The 20,878-nt window shown below is 44.5% G+C and overlaps 1 protein-coding gene across 2 annotated transcripts in view; it reads right to left on the reverse strand.

The window, feature by feature from the left end:
- Positions 1-20,878, reverse strand: part of OXCT1 (3-oxoacid CoA-transferase 1) — a 125,892-nt gene that overhangs the window by 100,697 nt on the left and 4,317 nt on the right. For both annotated transcript variants that reach the window (XM_073343852.1, XM_073343853.1), the window contains exon 3: positions 16,078-16,168. In XM_073343852.1, coding sequence (XP_073199953.1) covers positions 16,078-16,168 — 91 coding nt within the window. The remainder of the gene's footprint in view (positions 1-16,077; positions 16,169-20,878) is intronic.

The raw sequence follows: 20,878 nt of genomic DNA on the forward strand, positions 1-20,878 counted from the left end.
AACAAAGGGACAGATCCAGTGACTGGTCTGGTACGCTGTCCTCGAGCGCACCTTCAGAAGCCTGGCTTAGTGCCCAGCTGGGGTTTGTGCTGACCTTGGTTCTGGCCCGGCGCATTATTGTTATTGTTGTTGTTGCACCGTTACCTGTTATCCCTGCCTCGCCTACGGTAAGCCTCATGCCTATGGCGAGGCTGGTACTGGCATTGAGGGGGAGGCTGCGGCTTACAGGGCTTCCTCTGAGTCGCCAGGGTGTGCATACCCAGAGACTTGAGTGTAGCTCGCGAGTCCTTGAGGCTATGCAGCCTCACATCTGTCTGGTCCGAGAAGAGCCTGGACCCTTCGAAAGGGAGGTCCTAGAGTGTATTCTGGACCTCGGGGGGCAGGCCTGACTCCTGGAGCCAAGCCGAGTGCCTCATGACCACCCCGATGCGATTGTTCTAGCTGCCGCGTCTGCCAAATCCAGGGAGGCCTGGAGAGAGGTCTCGGCTACTGCCTTGCCCTTGTCCACCAGGGCTGTGAACTCCTGTTGGGAACCTTGCGGGAGGTTGTCCTTAAACTTCCCCACTGCCGCCCAGGAGTTGAAATTGTGCCTGTTGAGGATGGCCTGCTGGTTCTCAATCCTCAACTGAATGCCCCCCGATTCACCTTTCTGCCAAAAAGGTCCAGTCGTTTCGCCTCCTTGGCCTTAGAGGCTAGGGCCTGCTGTCCAGGGTGCTCCCTTTCGTTTACCGCTGAGACCACTAGGGAGCATGGACTTGGGTGGCAGAACAGGAACTCATAGCCCTTAGATGGGGCAGAGTATTTACGCTCCACTCCTTTAGCCATTGGAGCGCTGGAGGCCAGGGTCTACCATATAATCTTACAGCTGGACTGAATGGTCTTAATGAGCGGGAGCGCTATTCTGGATGGACCTTCAGGGCTCAAAATGTCCACCATGGGGTCTTCCTGCTCAACCACCTCCTCGGCCTGCAACCCCAAATTTTGGGTGACCCTGCGCAGCAATTCCTGGTGGGCTCTATGGTCTATCGGTAGAGGGCTGGACACCTCTGTACCTGCCACCGCCTCATCGGGGGAAGATGAGGAGGTTAGCTGCTGCTCGACCCCCTCTGGTTGGTCCTCCTGCTCCCCATCTCCCATGATAGGAGCCTCCGGCTCAGGCCGGGGCGGGAGTCCATGGGACAGTACTTGGCTCGGTGCCGGACTCTCCGGTCTATGCTGGGGGGATGCTGGAGGCCTGGATACTGTTGCCTCCGGCACTGCCTGGCGTCGGTGCGGGGACCGGGACTGCTGCACCGAGTAACTTGCCCTAGATGGGGCCCCTTGGTGCTCCTAATATGCCCAGGGGGTCCAGAAGGGCCAATGGCCTGGCAGCCCCCATTGAGGTTACCAGCTCCCCTGAGGATCCCTGCTGTCCAGGCCCCAGTGTGGGTAGCTATAGCAGTCAGAGCCGGTGCCGGACTGCAGCAACGCCAATCGCGAAGGCCATGGTGGTGCCAACGATCTGCGCTGGCGGGAGAACTAGTGGCTCCTGGCTGAGCAGTACCAGGAGCGGTACCGGTATCCCTGGGACCGGGATCTGGACCGGGACCAGGACCCGTGCCAGCGTTCCCTGGACCAGGACCGTCTGCTGGAGTCCTCTGGGGAGGGCCGTCTCAACTCCTCCTGGTGCCGGTCTCTGGGCGGTGCCGGAGAGCGGCATGCCCTTTCTGGTGCTTCTTCGCATCGACCCGCTGCTGGAGCCACAACCTCCTTCTCGGTGGCAGGCAAGCGTGAGTCCGCAGAGTCGGAGCTAGACCGAGATCAACTCCGGGAGCGGGGCCAGGACGGTGTCCTCGAGCAGCACACCATTGCCGGCTTACCCCTCGACGGCTCCCGAGGCATGGGTGCCAGAGGGTTCTCCCCATATGGGACGGGGCTCGCCACCGACAGCTCAATAAGGTCCTTTGCAGCCTCAAAGGTGCCAGGCGTGGAGGGCTGATCCGTTATGCCCTTGAGCCCATCGTCAGCTCTGAGCTCACTTAGGTCTGGGCTCGATGGGGCTTGTGCTGCTGGGACCGCCCGTGCCAGCGCCGGTACCGGGACCTTCCCGCTCTTATTGGCGCTCGAGGCCTTGGGAGGCGCCAGCCTCCCGTGCGGAGAACGACCGCACCTTCCTTCAGGCTGCGCCGGGAGCTGCACCGGGTAGGACGAGCAGTGCCAGGGCCTAGCCTGACGCTCCAGGGCCAACAGTTTACGGTGCTTAGCCAGTGCCGGGTCTCTCGACAGCTCCAGGGCACTACGCACCAAGGAAGCCTGAGCCGGCGTCAGGCGCTCCGGGCCCAGCGGCTGCAATGCGGCCTCCATCAATAGCTGCTTTAGGCGAAAGTCTCTCTCTTTCCTTGTTCTTGGCTTGAACGCCTTGCAAATCCTACACCATTCAGTTTATGTCCGTCCCCCAGGCAACATAGACACGAGTCGTGGGGGTCACTAACTGGCATAGGTTTGCAGCACGTGGCGCAAGCCTTGAAGCCATGGGCCTGCAGCATGCCCCGTGGCCCGGAGCAGGTGATGGAGGCCTCCAAGCACCTAATGACTTAAGTGTCCACAATCTGTACATAAACAAACTGATAAAAGCTACTCTAAAGGCTAAGGGACTGCTCTTCTACAAGAGAGAGAGAGGTTGTTCCAACACCGCCACGGACAGCAAGAAGGAACTGGAGGGGGTTGGGCCAGCAGGGGTATATATGCACGGCACAGTGGCTCCACTCAGGGGGCCCACCGGCCTGACAGGAGCCGCTAAGGGGAGAAGTTTCCAACGCTTGTGCACGTGGCGCGTGCACACCTAATGTGGAATGGACGTGAACAAGCACTGGAAGAAGAAACAGAGAAAACCTATAAAAAGAAACTTTTTATGGGGCAAATCCAGATATCCAGCACACTATAGCTGAGTCTGCAAGTTCGCAATATACAGAGCCTCATGGAAAACACCAGTATATTTTACATTTTTAACTCAACTACAGTTTAGGGAAAACCAGTTGGAATTATCCATTATTACAGACAAAAAGTAGAACTTTTTAATCCCCTCATAAAATAGTCTTTCTTTGTCCTTCAATAATGCGGGCAATTATGCAATTATATAATGCTTCCTTACTCTCTATCACCAGCTAGATCACAGCAGACAGACTTGTTGAAAGTCTCTGGCTAAGGATAAAAGGGGTAAAAAACAAAGGTGATGTCATGATGGGAATCTACTACAGACTACCTAACCAGGAAGAAGAGGTGGATCAGGCTAACAAAATCACCCAAAGCACCGGACTTGGTGGTGATGGGGGATTTCAATTACGCAGACATCTGTTGGAAAAATAATACAGCAGGCACAGATTATCCAACAAGTTCTTGGAATGTATTCACCAGAAAAGTTTGTAGCAGTTGGACGCCTAACATAGTGAATGCCAGTGAAAATGAGGTAGGATAAGAAGCTAAAATTGTGAAAGAACAAATTTAAAATTACTTAGACAAGTAAGATGTCTTCAAGTCACCAGGGCCTGATGAAATACATCCTAGAGTACTCAAGGAGCTGTCATACGAGGTATCTGAGCCATTAGTGATTATCTTTTGAAAAGTCATGGATGACGGGAGAGATTCCAAAGGACTGGCAAAGGGCAAATATAGTGCCCATCTATAGAAAGGGAAATAAGGACAACCTGGGGAATTTCAGACCAGTCAGCTTAACTTCGATACCCTGAAAGAGAACGAAGCGAATAATTAAGCAATCAGTTTGCCAACACCTAGGAGATAATAAGGTGATAAGTAACAGCATGGCTTTGTCAAGAACAAGTTGTGTCAAACAAACATCATAGATTTCGTTGACAGGGTAACATGCCTGGAGGAAGCAATAGATATGGCATACCTTGACTTTTGATACTGTCTCACATGACCTTCTCATAAACAAACTGGGGAATTACAACCTAGATGGAGCTACTCTAAGGTGGGTTCATAACTGGTTGGAAAACCGTTCCCAGAGAGTAGTTATGAGTGGTTCACAGTCAAGCTGGAAAGGCATATGGAGTGGGGCCTCCAGGGAACTGTTCTGGGTCTGGTTCTGTTCAATATCTTCATTGAAAAGTGTCCATGAGGCTTGCAGGGATTTCACTCTAGTCACTGTACCTTTCCATTTCTATTTAACTAACCTCCTCATTTTTGCATAGTTCCCCTTTCTGAAATTAAATGCCACAGTGTTGCGCTGTTGAGGTGTTCTTCCCACCATAGGAATGTTAAATGTTATTATATTATGGGCCTGTTATAGTTACCTCTTGATCTAGTCCTGAGTGGAGCACAGGATCTGGTCCAAGAGTTGCCTCTCCCCTTGTGGGTTCCTGTACCAGCTGCTCCAAGAAGCAGTCATTTAAAGTATCAAGAAATTTTGTCTCTGCATTTCGTCCTGAGGTGACATGTACCTAGTCAACATGGGGATAATTGAAATCCCCCACTATTACTGAGTTCTTTATTTTGATAGCCTCTCTAATCTCCCTTAGCATTTCATCGTGACTATCCAATTCAGCACTGAAATTAAAACTCCTCCTGTCATATAGTAAGAGCAGAGAAGTCATGTCAGCACCTGGTGACTGAGGGCAGGGCAAGCTAATTCCCTCAAATATTTTGGAGAGAACTATGGTAATAGGGCGGAAGGGGTCTTGATATGCCTACGCAAGCTGCTGCCCCTAATGTAAAGTGCTCCAACAGCTATGGTGGTGGCACAAGAACTAGAAAAGCAGTCAGGGCTCAGTCCAACTCCCACTGAAGTTCAGGGAGTCTTTCCATTGATTTTACTGGGAGATGAATCAGACTTTAAGGCCCAAATTGTTAATGCTATTTAAGCACTCAGTGTTGCAATGCCTAACTGATTTAGGAGCCTAAATCTCATTTTGAAAAGGAATTTGGGCACTTAAGACTAAACACTGTTGTCACCAGCCACCTATGAATACTTGCCCATCAAGACATTGGACCATCAAATCCAGTACCCTGTTTCTGAGGGTGACCAATAAAAGGCAGACAGTGGTCATGAAGTTTGAAAAGGGCAAGTGACAAACATTCTGAAAAGAATCCCTCATAGAAGTGCACACTCTTACTACTACTTTGAAATGAATTTAAAAAAAAAAAAGTAATCCAGTCTTATGTACTTTACTTATATGCAAAATACCTTATGAAATGTATTGAAAACACATTTTCTAGACTCAGAAGGTTAAAGCTGCTCAGACTTATGCTAAGTTCCACTGTTATGCTTTATTGCCTTTAGGCTAGCAGGAAAGTCAGTCGGCTTCCTCCCATTTCACACTCCACTGTGAAATACTATTCAACATTTTTACTTACAACAAATGAAGGGGTTCATTCCCCTCTTTCATTTCATGTCCCCTCATATACCATATTCTCCTACTGATGAAGATATTTGCAGAATTTGTACTCATCATGTTTGAATCTGAAGTACATGCAACATACTTCAAAGGCCTAGTGAATGAAATATGATAGTGATTGAAGGCTAAGGTTAACTTCTGGTGCATGATGTTAGAGTGACAATGTACTGATACCGTACTACAGTTAAGCTTAGATCAGCTCCTGTATTTCCACTCATCATCATGTAGTCAAAATCTGGAAGTCAAGCTGCTCACTGCTGTATTTGATTTCTTAATGGCTCCATACTTTAGTAACCTTAGGACAATGTGTACTGCCATCCTGAAATAACTCCTATGATAAAATTGGAAACATGAGCTGTGCAGCCTTCTTCTGGGGTTATAGTTTACAAAGTGTTAGCTGTTCAGTAACCGTAATAAAGAACCTTATAAGTTAAAAACATATAGACCAAACAACTTAACTGATCATATTTTATGGATTTATTTATTGCCATTATTATTTTGGCAACATACTAAGAGCAAGGTTTGCCTAACGCAACTCACTGCAGTGCAAGTTTAGCTTGTAACTTCACTTCCTGGAGGGGCAATGTAGTTAACTTCATATATTCTGTCTATGTATGCATCCACACATCTGTATACATCACACAGAAGCAGCACCCTCCACACACACAGTAGAAACCACAGACTCAACATGACACAGACCTTCTCCCCCCTCCCCCCACGGAAGCTGTTATTTTCTCTATTTAAATTATAAACTCTTTGTCTAATTATGTGTCTGTAAAAGCAGAATGAATTAAAGCCTCTCAACACTTCTGAGACATACTGGATGCAAGGGTTCATTTTACAGAGTATTTCTGAAATGTTAAACACACACAAAACAGGTTTCCATTTCTTGTGTGTTCAGAAAGCACCTACCACACAGTGAGACTTCCATAAATAAATAATAATGGGGAAATTAAGACAGAGATCTGGACACTGGATAAATTACTTCACAGAGGAAGTCACATCAGGAAATCTGACCCAAATTATAGTGGCATGGTAGGACCACTACAGCTAACTAAGGTTGTGTCACAACTCCTGTTTAAAGATGGACAGTTCTAAGTCCTCTAAAATCAACATGCTTACTTAGATTCCTCTGAAAGTTGGTGTGCCTCAATAGGGTGAAGGGTAGGGTTAGACACACAAATTTGGGGTCATTTGAAACTGCCAGGGTTGCAGAGATATAAATCCTGAAAAAATAACCATTTTTCAAAAAGTTTCTGGGTTGGTGTTTGGTTTTTGTTCTTTTTTGCATGCAGAGCCAGAGATCAAACTATTGACGTGATGTGGCTCAAAAATGGTCTCAAGTTGTTGAGTTTTACCCAAAGGCAGTGCAGGACCCCCACTAAATCTTTGGGGGACCCGAACTGAGAATGGTATTTAAGACAAAATGGCTAAAGGGCTTCCATTCCTACCATTTTATATGCTTTAAAACTTGACTCTGCTTTAATGCTCTAAAAGCCAAACAGTAAATCAGACTGGTGTGTCTCATGGGGTAGCGTTCATGATCCAAAATTTAACTGAGGAGCTCTTAAGTTACAGTCTTGTCCCTTCCCCTCCTGTCCCCCCTCCTCCCAAATGGTCTCTTTCCATTGCCTTGTACTGTTAAACTGAGAGGTATTAATGACTGGATGAAACCACAGACCTCATTGAGATTGATGGCTGTGAAGTTGCCCTTCAATTAACAAAGAAAAGATCATGACAACCCCCCACCTAAGACAAATGGAGCTTTGGACTGAGTGACTGGTGGTTGTTACAATTTGTGAGTGATGAGTGGCAATTTTATTTGAGGGAATGTAATCAAAGCATTTGGAGAGAAAAAACAGACACGAGAATGCTTTCTGGGAGGGATATAGAGGGTGGAGGAGTGCAGGAATAGGGGTAGAGGAGTTATGGGGAAGGGGAGAGGAGTTGGGGGCTTAGGTGAGGGAAGCATTGCACGCCCCAGCTCTGCCAGTGCACCTCAACTACCTTACACCCCCAGCTCTACTGGAGCACCCCAACAGTGCACCCTAACTCCCCTACACCCCTCAGCTCTGCCAATGCACCAAACCCTGCACATCCACCAATTCACTGAGAGCTCTGTGGGATAGGGAATATCTCTTACTTTAGTGGCACAGCAGCACCACTATAGTTAAGGTTGCATCCCTGTAAATCCTCTGAAATTGATATGCTTAGTCAGATTCCTCTGAAATTTGGTGTGCCTCAGAGGAGTTGGTTTGTCTCAGCCTCAGCAGAGTAGGGCTAGTGACCCAAATGGGGGTGGTCACTGGAGCTAAGGGTTATGGACATATAAGCCCTGAAGAAAAGAAAAAGCCATTTTTTTTTCAATAAAAGTTTCTAGGAGTTGTTTTGTTCTTTTGCACAGAACTAGAGATCAAACGATTCATGTTATGTGGGTAAAAATGGCTTGAGTGCCTCAAAGTTTTATGAAAGGTATTGGGGGACCTAAATTGGGATAGGTATTTAGGAACATGTTCACTTCTACTCTTGCACAGATGTGTCGTCTGGAAAGATTACCGGGGGAGTGGTTACTTTGTGCTCTCGGGGCAAATTAATGTGGTGTGTCCAAAGACACACATAGTGCAAAGATTTGGAACGGACAGCACAGGTACCCTGGCTGCTGAGGGCAAAGAAATCTGCATGCTGTAAGGGTTGCCAACAGGTGGATTCTGGGCAATTCCTGGATCACAAGGTTGCAGAAGTTTATAGGACAGCAAGCAGTACGCCATGACATGGGGATTGCTGGCTATAGGCCAATCTGCGTGGAGAGAGGTGGCCTGCATTGGCATCATGTTTGAGGATGCAGTGATTCACTAGGTGAAAATTATCTGGGCCTTAAATCTGGTGTGCACCCCATACAATGTACGAGAGCTGATTTGGAGGGTGTAAGAGATTTTTATCCAGGAGTTGTGACAGTTTTTTCTGATTTGACTGAGCATCTGCATAATTGCTACAAAGTCAATATGAAAGTTGTTAAGTGCTCGAAGCACATTAGCTGGGAAAGTGGAGGGTTCATGGCTGACCAGAAAATGTACACAGTATGGCACAAACATTACAAGCTCTAACACTTCACTGTTTCTCAGAGACAGGGTTCATCGACTAGACACAAGCTACTGCCAACTCCAGGGAAACAGAGGGAAGACAACATGAGCAATCACCTCCGAGCCTCTTTGTCCATCAGTCTTGTTAGATGGAATCCTGTGGATAAGAATGAACTGGTTGTAGAAGGAGGTGAAGAGCTTGTACATTTCAGCAACAGTGTGGGTTGGCAAAGTCAAGGTATGTTTTAACAACCATGTAATGGGGTACTGCTTGGAGAGCACAGAGACAAGCCTGCATAGGCAACATTAACTGTGTCTTTCCTGGTTTTCAGAAGTTTGAGTTTTGCTCAGCTTAACATTCTGCCACAGGACAACATACCACCAAGCAACAGTAACTCTGTGTTAACAGTTTTTTGCCACTGACTTTTAACTTCAGGTCCCATGCATCCATAGAAGTTACATGGCAGATAAAATAGGAAAAGCAAAATCTATTTTAGTAAATATAATGTAATGCATATTACTAATGTTTTCATTCCACTATAATTAGTTATTTGTTAAGAGCTGACAGTGTTTCTGGTGCTGTACAAAGTACAGTTGTAAACACAGTCCTAGACCAAAGAAGCTTGGAATCTAAATTAGAACGCAACACAGTCACAGATGTCTTATCTACCTTGGCTCTCAGCAACAGTAATTAAAGCCTGTAATAAATACTTTCCCATTACATTCAATAACCCTTTCCCACTTCTGTAGCATTTTTGTCTATTCCATTCAGTCCCAAGCCTGCTGTTATAACAAGCAGGTCAAATCCTTACCACAATGTCACAGTTCAACATACTAGAGCAAGTTTACCTCCAAAATCAAAGGGATTCCTTCAGAAAGCACACAGATGATGGAGTGCAGTGCGGGTAACAGGTTATCATGCCTTTAAGCAGACAGTTTGAATCAGTGGTAATCTGACAGTATGCTGCCAATCTCTCTTTTTAGAAGATCATCTCAGGGGATTAGGAAGTTTAAGTAGTAACCTAGAAGTCTTCTATTGTACTATTTATAGTGAAATATTATTGAATTCCCAGAGCCCAAAATTATGGCCTTGAAAATAAGATAAATAAATATACATTAAGAGCCACCAATGGAAACAAATGTTGTCAAGAAAAAAAAATGGTTTTGTGATGTTGGACATCGGGCCACATTTCTCCGTGGTATAACTGATGATTTCAGTGGAGTTATAACAGGCATGAATCTGGCCCACTGAGAAGGCACAGAGATATCAAGGAGACCTTGATCCTGTGACTTGTTTTAACTAAAATTATTTTTTTCCATTTTTCCACCATATGAATCATGATGACAGTCATTTTAGGCCTAGGTCTGCAGCCCTGATTTTAAGTAGTTCCTTACTTCACAAGTAGAACCACTGAAATTAATTGTTGAAATGAACGGAACTCCTCAAACTGAGTAAGGATAGCAGAAACAGACCCTTTACGAAACTGGCTTTATGAAAAGAAGAAATTGAACTGGCTGTATGTTTTTTTTAAACCTTCATATAGTATTTATGAGTATATCCCTGCCATATAATTCTACAGAATCATTCCAAAACCTATAAAAAGATTAGACTCAATTAAAATTCTAAAGAGTTTTTAAGAGTAGCTGCAATTACAGAAGGATGACAGTGCTCTAGGAGGATAGTTGCTTGGTATTCTGTGTTAACAAGGGCTTCAGTTCTGCAGACTCTTCACCTACTGAGAATCCAGGCATGGGTGGGCTAAAGGCCTCTTCCGCCAGCCTAAAGGGATGAGCTACCGGACCCAGATCCCAAGTAATTCTGGGGCACAATTAAGGAAAAACAGGAATGGAAGTGAGGGTCTGCAGACACTTCAGGGCAAAAGTACCTTTACTCACATGAGTAAATATTTACACTGTTGCTTAAATGATTACAGGAGTATAGCCCTGGTGTCTCCCAAATAGTTCAAAGGAACAGACAATATACCTACTCATTCACAGGAGTTTTCTAATCTAATTGCTTGGCTGGCTGAAATATCTAACTTTCTCCATCTTTATATCAGTGAATAGTGGTCAGCAGTCTCGTTAGTTGGAAGAGATCTCTCTTGTTTCAGTGAAAGGATGTTGTCAAGGTTTTATGTGGCTAAATAGTGATCTACTTTGAAAATTAGCTGTCCTCTGTTGATAGCCTTTTCCTTAGGATTTCAAGAAGCATTTTTATGCCAATGGCCTGTGGTACTATTAGGGAAAAAATATTAAAAGTAGGCATGGCTTATTATTAATACTGAAGTCAAAACAAGCCAGTGCATGTGTAATAATTGTTTTCAATTTTCATCTTCCTCAGATGTAAAATGCACCATAGGTGGAGGATCACAAGCCTAAAATTCATCCTGAATGCAAGTCTTTCAACATGCAGTAATTCAAATTTGATCAATTATATCATTGTCCTGAACAGACACAACCCTTTTAAATAAAGTACACAGAGTTACACACTCATGCCCTACAGAAAAAGGCTGGGGAAATGTTTTATGATCTTGGCAAGGAGTGTTATGGGATTACTGCTGCATTCTTCCTTCAGGGATAGTGGCTGTTTGTAGCCCTACAGAATGGGACGGAGACACAGCCTTCAAACCATTCAGAGCCCAAGAATCTGCAGCAACATGGATTTCTGGGCATTCTTAAGGAAAGCATGCCCCATCACACTGCTCTCTAGGGGCCCTATCTGACTCCCATTAGTGTCAGTGGAAAGCCTAGTTTCAATGGGAGCGGAATATGGTCCTGGGTTCCCACTGACAGCCAAGCTCTTTCCAGGATGCCAACCAGCAGAAGTTGCAAAGGAGAGTTAGAATCATAGAACTGGAAGGGACCTCAAGAGGTCATCTAATCCAGTCCCCTGCACTCAAGGCAGGACTAAGTATTATCTAGACCATCGCTGACAGGTGTTTGTCCAACCTGCTCTTAAAAATCCCCAATGATGGGGATTCCACAACGTCCCCAGGCAATTTATTCTAGTGCTTAACCATTCTAACGGTTAGGAACCGCCCTTGCTGCAATTTAAGCCCATTGCTTCTTGTCCTATCCTCCGAGGTTAAGAACATTTTTTCTCCCTCCTCCTTGTAACAACCTATTATATGCTTGAAAACTGTTATGACCCCTCTCAGTTTTCTCTTTTCCAGACTAAACAAACCCAATTTTTTCAATCTTCCCTCATAAGGAGTGGGGTCCTGTTTTCTAGACCTTTAATCATTTTTGTTGTTCCTCTGGACTTTCTCCAATTTGTCCACATCTTTCCTGAAATGTGGCACCCAAAACTGGACACAATACTCCAGTTGAGGCCTAATCAGCGTGGAGTAGAGCGGAAGAATTACTTCTTGTGTCTTGCTTACAATACTCCTGCTAATACATCCCAGAATAATGGTTTGTTTGTTTTTTGCAAAAGTGTTAGACTGTTCACTCATATTTAACTTGTGATCCACTATGACCCCCAGATCCCTTTCCGCAGTACTCCTTCCTAGGCAGTCATTTCCCATTTTGTATGTGTGCAATTGATTCCTTCCTAACTGGAGTACTTTGCATTTACTTCTCCAGTTTGTCCAGATCATTTTTAATTTTAATCCTAACCTTGAAAGCACTTACCAAGCTGGGAGGGGAGGGTTTGTATCATCCGCAAACTTTATGCCATTATCTAAATCAGAGATTGGCAACCTTTGGCACGTGGCCCGCCAGGATAAGCCCCCTGGTGGGCCAGACCTGTTTGTTTACCTGCCGCATCTGCAGGTTTGGCCGATCGCAGCTCCCACTGGCTGGGGTTTGCTGCTCCAGGTCAATGGGGCCTGTGGGAAGCGGCGTGGGCCGAGGGATGTGCTGGCCGCTGCTTCCCACAGCCCCCATTGACCTGCAATGGCGAATCATGGCCAGTGGGAGCTGTGATCGGTCAAACCTGCAGACACGGCAGGTAAACAAACTGGCCTGACTTGCCAGGGGGCTTACCCTGGTGGGCCATGTGCCAAAAGTTGCCGATCCCTGATCTAAATCATTGATGAAGATACTGAACGCAACCGGACCCAGAACTGATCCTTGTGGGATCCCACTCGTTATGCCATTCCAGCATGACTGTGAACCATTGATAACTACTCTCTGGGAAGGATCTTCCAACCAGTTATGCACCCAACTTATAGTTGCTCCATCTAGGTTGTATTTCCCTAGTTTGTTTATGAGAAGGTCATGCGAGACAGTCAACTTTGCTTGGAGCACAGTTAACTCCTGACTAGTATGACCCTGGGGATGGAGGGGCATGGAACAAAATGGCTGCTCCTCAGTTCCACCCCTCAGCAAAAAAAAAAAAAATTATTCAGCTATATTACGATGTTCTGCTCATTTGAGAATGGCAAGTGTGGAAGCATATGATAGAGCTACCCCTCTCCTCACCTTTAAATGGTTTCAGGCCTCTTTTCCCTTCCTTTGCTTCATCCCATGGAAACTGGCATTTGGCCCACAGAGCCAAATTCTACCTCAATTCCTTCTATTCGAATCAATCTAAACCAAATCTATGAAGTTGCACAGGTGTAACTGAGGGTATGATCTAGTCCAAACAACATATGAAAGTAACATTAAGTGTTGGATTTCAACCTAACAAGAAGTATAGACATTTATACAAGGACCCAATCTCTAGCCTCAAAAACATATATCACCTTTCATTAAAATCAAAGATGATAATATGTAAAGTTAATAAAATGTCAGTCTGGAGGCATCTTTCAAAGAAGGGAAAGAAAGAGGAGTGGGATGAGAGGGCAATGGAGAGAAGCACAACAGGATTAAACAGGAGGGTGGAAAGATGGAAGATATTTGCAAAGGTTCCATCAAGAGCCAAGAGACCTTATATCAGAAGCAGGAAGCTTTCTGATGAGACAGAAGTGCAACGGACTTTGTCAAATTACCATAAACTACACAGTGTCTCCTAAAAATGTATGAATTCTCATATTGCTAAAAAGGAACAGCAGTATTCTGAAATTACCTACATCAGAATAAATGTAAAAATGTGAAGACAGACACTAACAGGTGTTTTGTTGTAAAGAAAAGTACTTTCAGTTTACAATGTCACGCTTTCAACAATCTCACTCAAATTTGGCAATGATAAAGGCTAAAAGTGTTTTAAATGATGAATGGATCAGCATTATCTTATCATTTAGTTACACTGTCAATAGAGCAGCAGATTAAAAGATACTTTGTTAATGTTTAAGCTCCACTTGTAAAGTTACAGGAAAGAAAGTTAAAGAGTAAAAGCCTGGAACTGGTCTTTCACACTATCAAGTTACACCCAGCTTCATTTTGTATTTTAACTCAAGGAAACATCCAACTTCATTTTGTAGTTTCACACAGATGCTTGATTTTTTAAAAATGGCTAAAATTTTGTTAAATGAGAACTCAAGTGTTATACATTAATATTCTGAACTTTTTATAATAGGAAACTTTCCTGGAAGAGGACAGTCACTTTTCAAACAGCTTTTTATTTTTTATTTATTTTTAATATGCTAATGTCTGCACTGGTGCAGAAAATACTTAGAATGACATTCTGTTCTTAACTCAATTAACTCCCTCTGGTAAAATAATGTTAAGAACCCACCTGCAGGGGAAAGAACCTTTCAAGTCTTCTTTTCTACCTACGCTCCTGTGTTCCCTCACTGCCCCCAACAAACAAGATGTGAGGTCCCCGATTCATCATCACCCTTCCCCTGGAAGATGTGGATAGGGTCCCACAAACTTCCTTTCTGAGGAAATGATCCATAAGAACCACCAATATAATCCACTTCTACTGAAACAATGTGATATTTTGTCATTGCCTTGATGTGAATGCAGAATATAGAACAAACAAAGTAAGTACAAGTCTGCAGAAATGATAGCACACTGGCATTACTTTGTTTGCTTGACATTACAAGCGACACTGTGCCAAAAAGTGGTGTGGGGGGTGTGACACGGAGAGAAATGGTAAAACAAACCTACACTACAGTAATGACCTGTAAACACAGCGCATTGTGCTGTGATCACAGATTTCACAAGAAAAGAAAGTTTAGGTCAAGTCAGTAAGTCATGGGAAAAGTCCCAGGAAAAAGCATAAATGCTTCAAGAAGACGTATTTATGATTTCACATTCTTCCCTCTAAGTCAATAACAAAACATTGTTCTTCGGAGTTACTATGTTGCTGACAGTGCCATTTTATCAGATGAGTTATTAAAACAAAAGTTAACACCACTTTTGGTTACTAATCATCCTGTGAGACATTGCAAAGGAGATGGGGTGTTAGCCCCAATGGGCTGGGCAAATTCAAAGATAAGTAAATATACTCTGCACATCTGCATCCTCCCTGTAGTTTCACTCTCCATCCTAACAGTATTGCCGTGCACTGATAAATAGCTATTATGTTCCACCCCAGAAGTAGACGCACTTCAGTGGGTGAAATTTAGGGTGACCAGACTGCAAGTGTGAAAAATCAGGATGGGGGTGGGGGGTAATAGGAGCCTATATAAGAAAGGCCCAAAAATCGGGACTGTCCCTGTAAAATCGGGACATCTGGTCACCCTAGTGAAATTATTTCTATATACAAAGATTGTTAAGTGCTCTGGAAATCATGATCAAAGAGTTCTAAAAATACATAAGATAAATTGTGTGAAGGCTGAGAGATAATATCCATACTCAGGAGTCATTCTCTCCTCCCACTTACATGAATTTCTTAACTGTTAAGTGTTTTTTTTTTGTTTTTTTTTTGAAGACACATGATCATGAAGGGTGTCTACATTGCCATAAGAGACCCACAGCATGACTGCAGATGGCCTGGTCAACTGGCTCGGGCTTGTGGGGCTCAGGTTGTGGGACTACAAAACTGCAGTGTTAATGTTTGGGCTTGGGCTGGAACCCACCTCTGTACACTGTGAGGGGGAGGTCTCATTGCCTGGGCATTAGCCCCAGCCCAAAAGTTAATACTGCAATTTTTAGACCCATAGCCCAAGACCAAGTCAGCTGTCCTGGCCTCTGAGACCTGGTGCTGTGGGTTTCTTTTGCAGTGTAGACATACCCCAAAACTCACTGAGGAGGATCACTTCTGCAGTCTTTTGTTGTAACAAAGTTACTATGTGAGCACTAAATGGAGTGTTCAAAAATTCCCGACTTAAAAAAAGAAGTAGAGTTGAAATCATGGCTTTTAAAACAGTTTAGCTGAAATATGTATAATATGCCACGTTTTGTGGTGGCATTCAAGAGAATAAATAACTCACCATATGCCACAGCAGTGACAACAGCTCTCTACGACAAAGCTTGGAAGTCTACTGTACTTCTATAGTCATGCCCAAATAACTATTCCAAAAATAGCTTAATGAGCAGCCATGGGAATTTGTCCAAATCAAAACAAGATCTTGGCAGCTCAAAGCACATGCACCTTACATCATCCTTTTGGGATAATTTTGGCCATAGAATGTCAAGTCACAAGGATGGCTCTTCCAAAGAAAAATATTACCTCACTTCCAATGCAAGACTTATCACAGCTCTGTTAAAATATAATTTATGTAAGCAGGTTTAATTCTTTATATACAATATTCCAAGGGTATAGGAACACCTACCCTGCATTGTTACTGACTGCAGTTATCCCTTTCACTCCAGTCTTCAGTAAGCCTCCTATGAGGTTCTCTGGAATTCCACACAATCCAAAACCTATGCAAAACAAACACAAACAAAGCACGTAACAAGCATTCTAGAGGGAACAATTTCATCGTAAGAAATAAATCTGTGCAGCAGATGATAAAAACCACACACATTCTGCACCAAAGAGAATAATCTGGTTATAGATAAATAAGCAGCTCAACACTTGGAGAAAATGTTTCTCAGAATAAGGAACAGGACTTTAGTCACACTATTCCCATTACTATGAATGTTGGTTTAGGAGGGTACAATCTCTTTTCCCTTCAGTCCATCCAAAAGTCATCTTCCCTTCCCATTATGTTGGCTATATTTATCTCCATACTGGATCTCTGCTGTGGCTTCCCTACTTCTCCTCTTCAGTTTCACACAACCCATAGTTTGCCTCCACTCACATCTCTACCTTCCTTCCCTCTGATATACTCCCCCTACTTCAATCCAGTCCAACTTCAGTCCTGAAGATTGCCTAATTCTGATCTCTGCTACCAATCTGTATAACTAGAGTAACTGCGATCAGAGTTCTCTTTTTCTGTATTCTCATCTTTGTGTCTACCTTTTATGCAGCCCCATATGCTTGGGGCAGCCCCTCTTTTGCCTTATAAACCCCACCAGCAACTTGTAAAAACCCAGGTACTCCATAAAACATTTCAGCTAAGAAGAACACATGCTCTTCTGTACTTGCTAGATGGCAACTGCCCATCATTGTGTTTGGACACTTGTATATTTGTATTGGACCCACATGTTTTTTTTATTGTAAACTCTGCAAGACAAAAATTTTGTTCTTTGTTTGGAACAAAAACTGTAATACTCCCTGATGTAAATAAAAAATTCTCTGCACTAAGTGTGTACTTCTCTGCAGCCTTATTGTTATGAATTTGTGGTAACTATCAAGAGAGCCCATATGCTACATTTTTTAAATGTGATTACCTGATATCTTTAAAAAAAATCTAGCTTTCTGTTTCCAAAATATATTGAGATTTCACAGCAAAAGTTACATATTTTAACTTCTGAATAGGACACATACAGGACACTTTTATAATGTTGATGTAAAGTGTTACCAATTGGTCAGTAAAAGGAAACTGTAGCACAAATATAACCTAGATCAGTCATAAGTAACATTTTCAACCTTTGCAGCATTTTTCCATTAGGGAATTTCAAAGTTTTTGTGGGTGTGTGCATGTGTGTGGGTAAAAAAATTTCCTAAGCACCTTAGCGGCTCAGGCCTGGTCTACATTACAAAGTTAGGCTGATGCAAGACGCCTTGCGTCAATCTAGTTGTACATATGTCTACTTTTAAATGTGTCTCCCACTGATGTGAGTGCCCCATTACAGCAACACAGTAATACCAGCTCCCTAAGCAGCACTGAGCCATAGTCGATGTACCGAGGTTGCCTCAGCATGAGCATAAACACTGGTTACTTATGTCGACTCCAACAGTCCTCCAGCAGCTGTCCCACAATGCATGACACTGACTGCTTTGGTCACAATTTTAACTTCACCACCCAGAGATCACAGAGACCGGAAGGCCTGCCTCCCCTTTAAAGCCACACAAATTTTGTAAATGTCTTTTCCTATCTTGCTTGGTGAGCACACCTAGCAGCTCTCCATTGCGGATTTCAACTGCCCAGTTGACCACACGATCTACACACTCCAGGTGTGCTCCTGCTTGGAGAAGACAGGAAATACTGGCTCTCCTGGGCCTGTGGGAAAAGGCTATGCAAGCACAGCTATTGCCCAGCCGTAGAAATATGGACATCTACAAGCAGATCACACAGGGGATGTGGGACACGAGGTACAACAGAGATCAGCAGCAGACATGACAAACCCGTGGGAAAAAAAGCAAAAAGCGGGCTTGTTTTTGGCTTATTTGGCTTGTGAGTTGCCTGTTGGCTAATTTTTGGCTTGTAGCTTGTTGCTTGGGGCGGGGGGGGAAGATGATCAGCTCCCAGCAAGCAGGGGTAAGGGGGAGAGAGAGTCACAGGTGCACAGCGAGCCCACCACAGTCCCAGACTGCATGCTGGAGGGTGGGGAGGAAAATCTAGTCAACTAGAGCGTTACGGGTTCTTAGGGCTGAGCTTGTTTTGGCCTTGTTTTGAAACAGGATTAGCTTGATTTGGGGTTTATTGTGAAAGTCAGGGTGCTTATTTACTGCATGAAAGGTGGCAACTGTGATCAGCAACAGTGCTGATTGAAAGCAAAGAACTGTGTCAGGCTTATCAGAAGACCAACAGTCAATCCAGTGCTGAGCTGCAGACCTGCCTCTTTTGCAAAGAGCTGCATGCCATACTTCGCAGAGACCTCACCACCACCCGCTGTACACCATTGTGGATACTTCCAAGGAGCCCAAACCACAGGCCCCTGACACGAACAGCGAGGAGGAGAAGGACGGGGGACATGTGGTGTAGATGGACTCCCCAGTTGCACGCCAGGACCTGTCTGAGATTCCACTACAGTTCAGTCAGTCCCAGCAGTCAAATACGGGTGAGCCTGTTGCAGGGGAAGGAACCTCAGGTAAACACATAATGGTATTTCTCATTACAATGACATACTGATGGCACCCCCAATTTAACAGGATACGGATACCAACTTTTCATTAATTGACTCATACTAGAAAAGGTGGCGGTACAATAAAAAGAGGTAGTAGAGTTATCTGCTTTTCACTCCCCTGTACAGTTTTGGGTGAGGAGGCATGCAGAACAGTTTATGAACACAGGGATGTCCCTTGAATCCTCCTGAGCTGTCTCCATGAAACCTTCATGGAGATACTCTGCAGTCCTCTCCTGAAGATTTCTAGGGATAGCAGCCTTATTTCTTCCTCTGTGGTAGGACACTTTTCCATGCCAGTCAGCAATAAACATTGGCAGGCATCTTTGCAGTACACAGGCCAGCAGCATACAGGCCTGGGCAGCTTTGGGACACCAACAGCAGTGGTGTTTTCTGTGCCTTTATTACCCTCAGGCATGAGATACAAGCTAAAAACCACCACCTGTGAAAACGGTGCCAGTATTCATTGCCATTGCCCTTCTCATAGTTCCATGCAACCAAGAAATTCCCTCCTCGTTTCCCTCACCTTTGAGGGCCATGGCTGGTGCTGTGAGTGGCACTGTGCACAATTACTCTGAAGCAGAAGTGCAAATAAGCACGTCCTGTTTAAAACTTTAGGGGAGCAAGGGAAGGAAGGTCTGAACCTTAACTTTCCATTGTGACTATATTGACAAAGGCAGCTGTGTGTGTTTTAATCTGCAGCTTCTGCCTTTGCGGCATCGTGGGGTGTTCCCCCCCGCCCCCACCCCCGACACACACGCCAAATGCCTGAGCCAGATAAGGAGGGGAAAAAAGACAATTCAGGACAATATGTTCAATGAGATCCTGCAAGCCAGTGCTGCACCAGACCATGAGCAAAGAACATGTAGGGTGAACAGTGCAGACAGCCTGGAGAAGGAAAGAGCAGACAGGAGAAAGGCCCAGGAGTCCCAGCAGGAAAAAGAGAGGGAAGTGCACTAGGACATAGTGGAGCTTCTCCGGCAGCAAATACAGATTCTGCAGACCTTTGTGAGCCTACAGGTTTAATAGCACAGGCTTGCCTCCCTTTGCAGTCCACAGACAACTCCATTACAGCACTTCCCTATACCACCCCCTCAACATATCACATGGCATCAGGGGCAGCATCTCAACCCCTACCACCCCGGTGACATTATGGACAACCCCACCTACACATACACTGACCTGTGAACGCCCCACTTGCTGCACACGTAGGTAAAATAGATGTGAATGTTCTTTCCCTTTTTAAGTTCTGTTGCATTAATTTATTGAGTTTTAAATGTATTTGATTTTAAGCTGCAGATTTTTCTTTGCACTGACTTTGTTACTGAATAAAATTTTATTATTTGGGAAATAATTCATCTTTATTCTGGAAGTACCTACATACTTGTTACTGTGCAGTGTGACAAACTCATGGGATCTGTGACAGTGCAATAATCAAATATACAGGAAGCACCACAGAATTAACAGGTGCATTGGGAGCGTTATATTCATAGATGTGTGCCAAGCACCCACAATTCCTAACAGGCAGCAAAACAACCGAGCCAGGGAGAGAGCACGCTCCACCACAATGCATTACTGTGATTTAACTGTTTAGAGTGCTCTTTCAAATCCTCCCTGAGCCAGATAGCTCTGTGCTGAGCTCTTCTTATAGCTCTTGTGTCTGGCTGTTCAAACTCAGCAGACGGTCACTCCACCCCCATCCCGGCAGCAACTTTTCCCCCTTTGCTTCACATATATTCTGCAGGACACAGCAGGCAGCTTTAACTATTGGGATATTTCCCTGCCCCCCCATTGAAATCCATCCTTGTGAGTGAAAAACCAGCATCCCTTCCATCTACCAAAGGTACATTCAACTGTCATTCTGCACCTGCTGAGCCTGTAATTGAATCTTTCCTTGGTGTGGTCGAGGTGGCCAGCGTATAGCTTCATAAGCATGGGGAGCCAGGATAGGCTGCATTCCCCAGGGTCACTATTGACATTTCAATATCACCAATTGTAATCTACCTATCGGGAAAATAAGTCCTTGGTTGCAGTTTTCTGAACAGTCTTGTGTTCTTAGAGATGCAAACATCATTCACCTTCCCTGACCTGTCAATATTGATGTTGGTGAAGCATCCTGGTGATCCACTAATGCTTGCATAACCATAGAAAAGTATCCCTTTCTGTTGATGTTCTCAGTGG

Source organism: Lepidochelys kempii, chromosome 5, assembly GCF_965140265.1.
Source record: "Lepidochelys kempii isolate rLepKem1 chromosome 5, rLepKem1.hap2, whole genome shotgun sequence".
Lineage (NCBI taxonomy): Eukaryota > Metazoa > Chordata > Testudines > Cheloniidae > Lepidochelys > Lepidochelys kempii.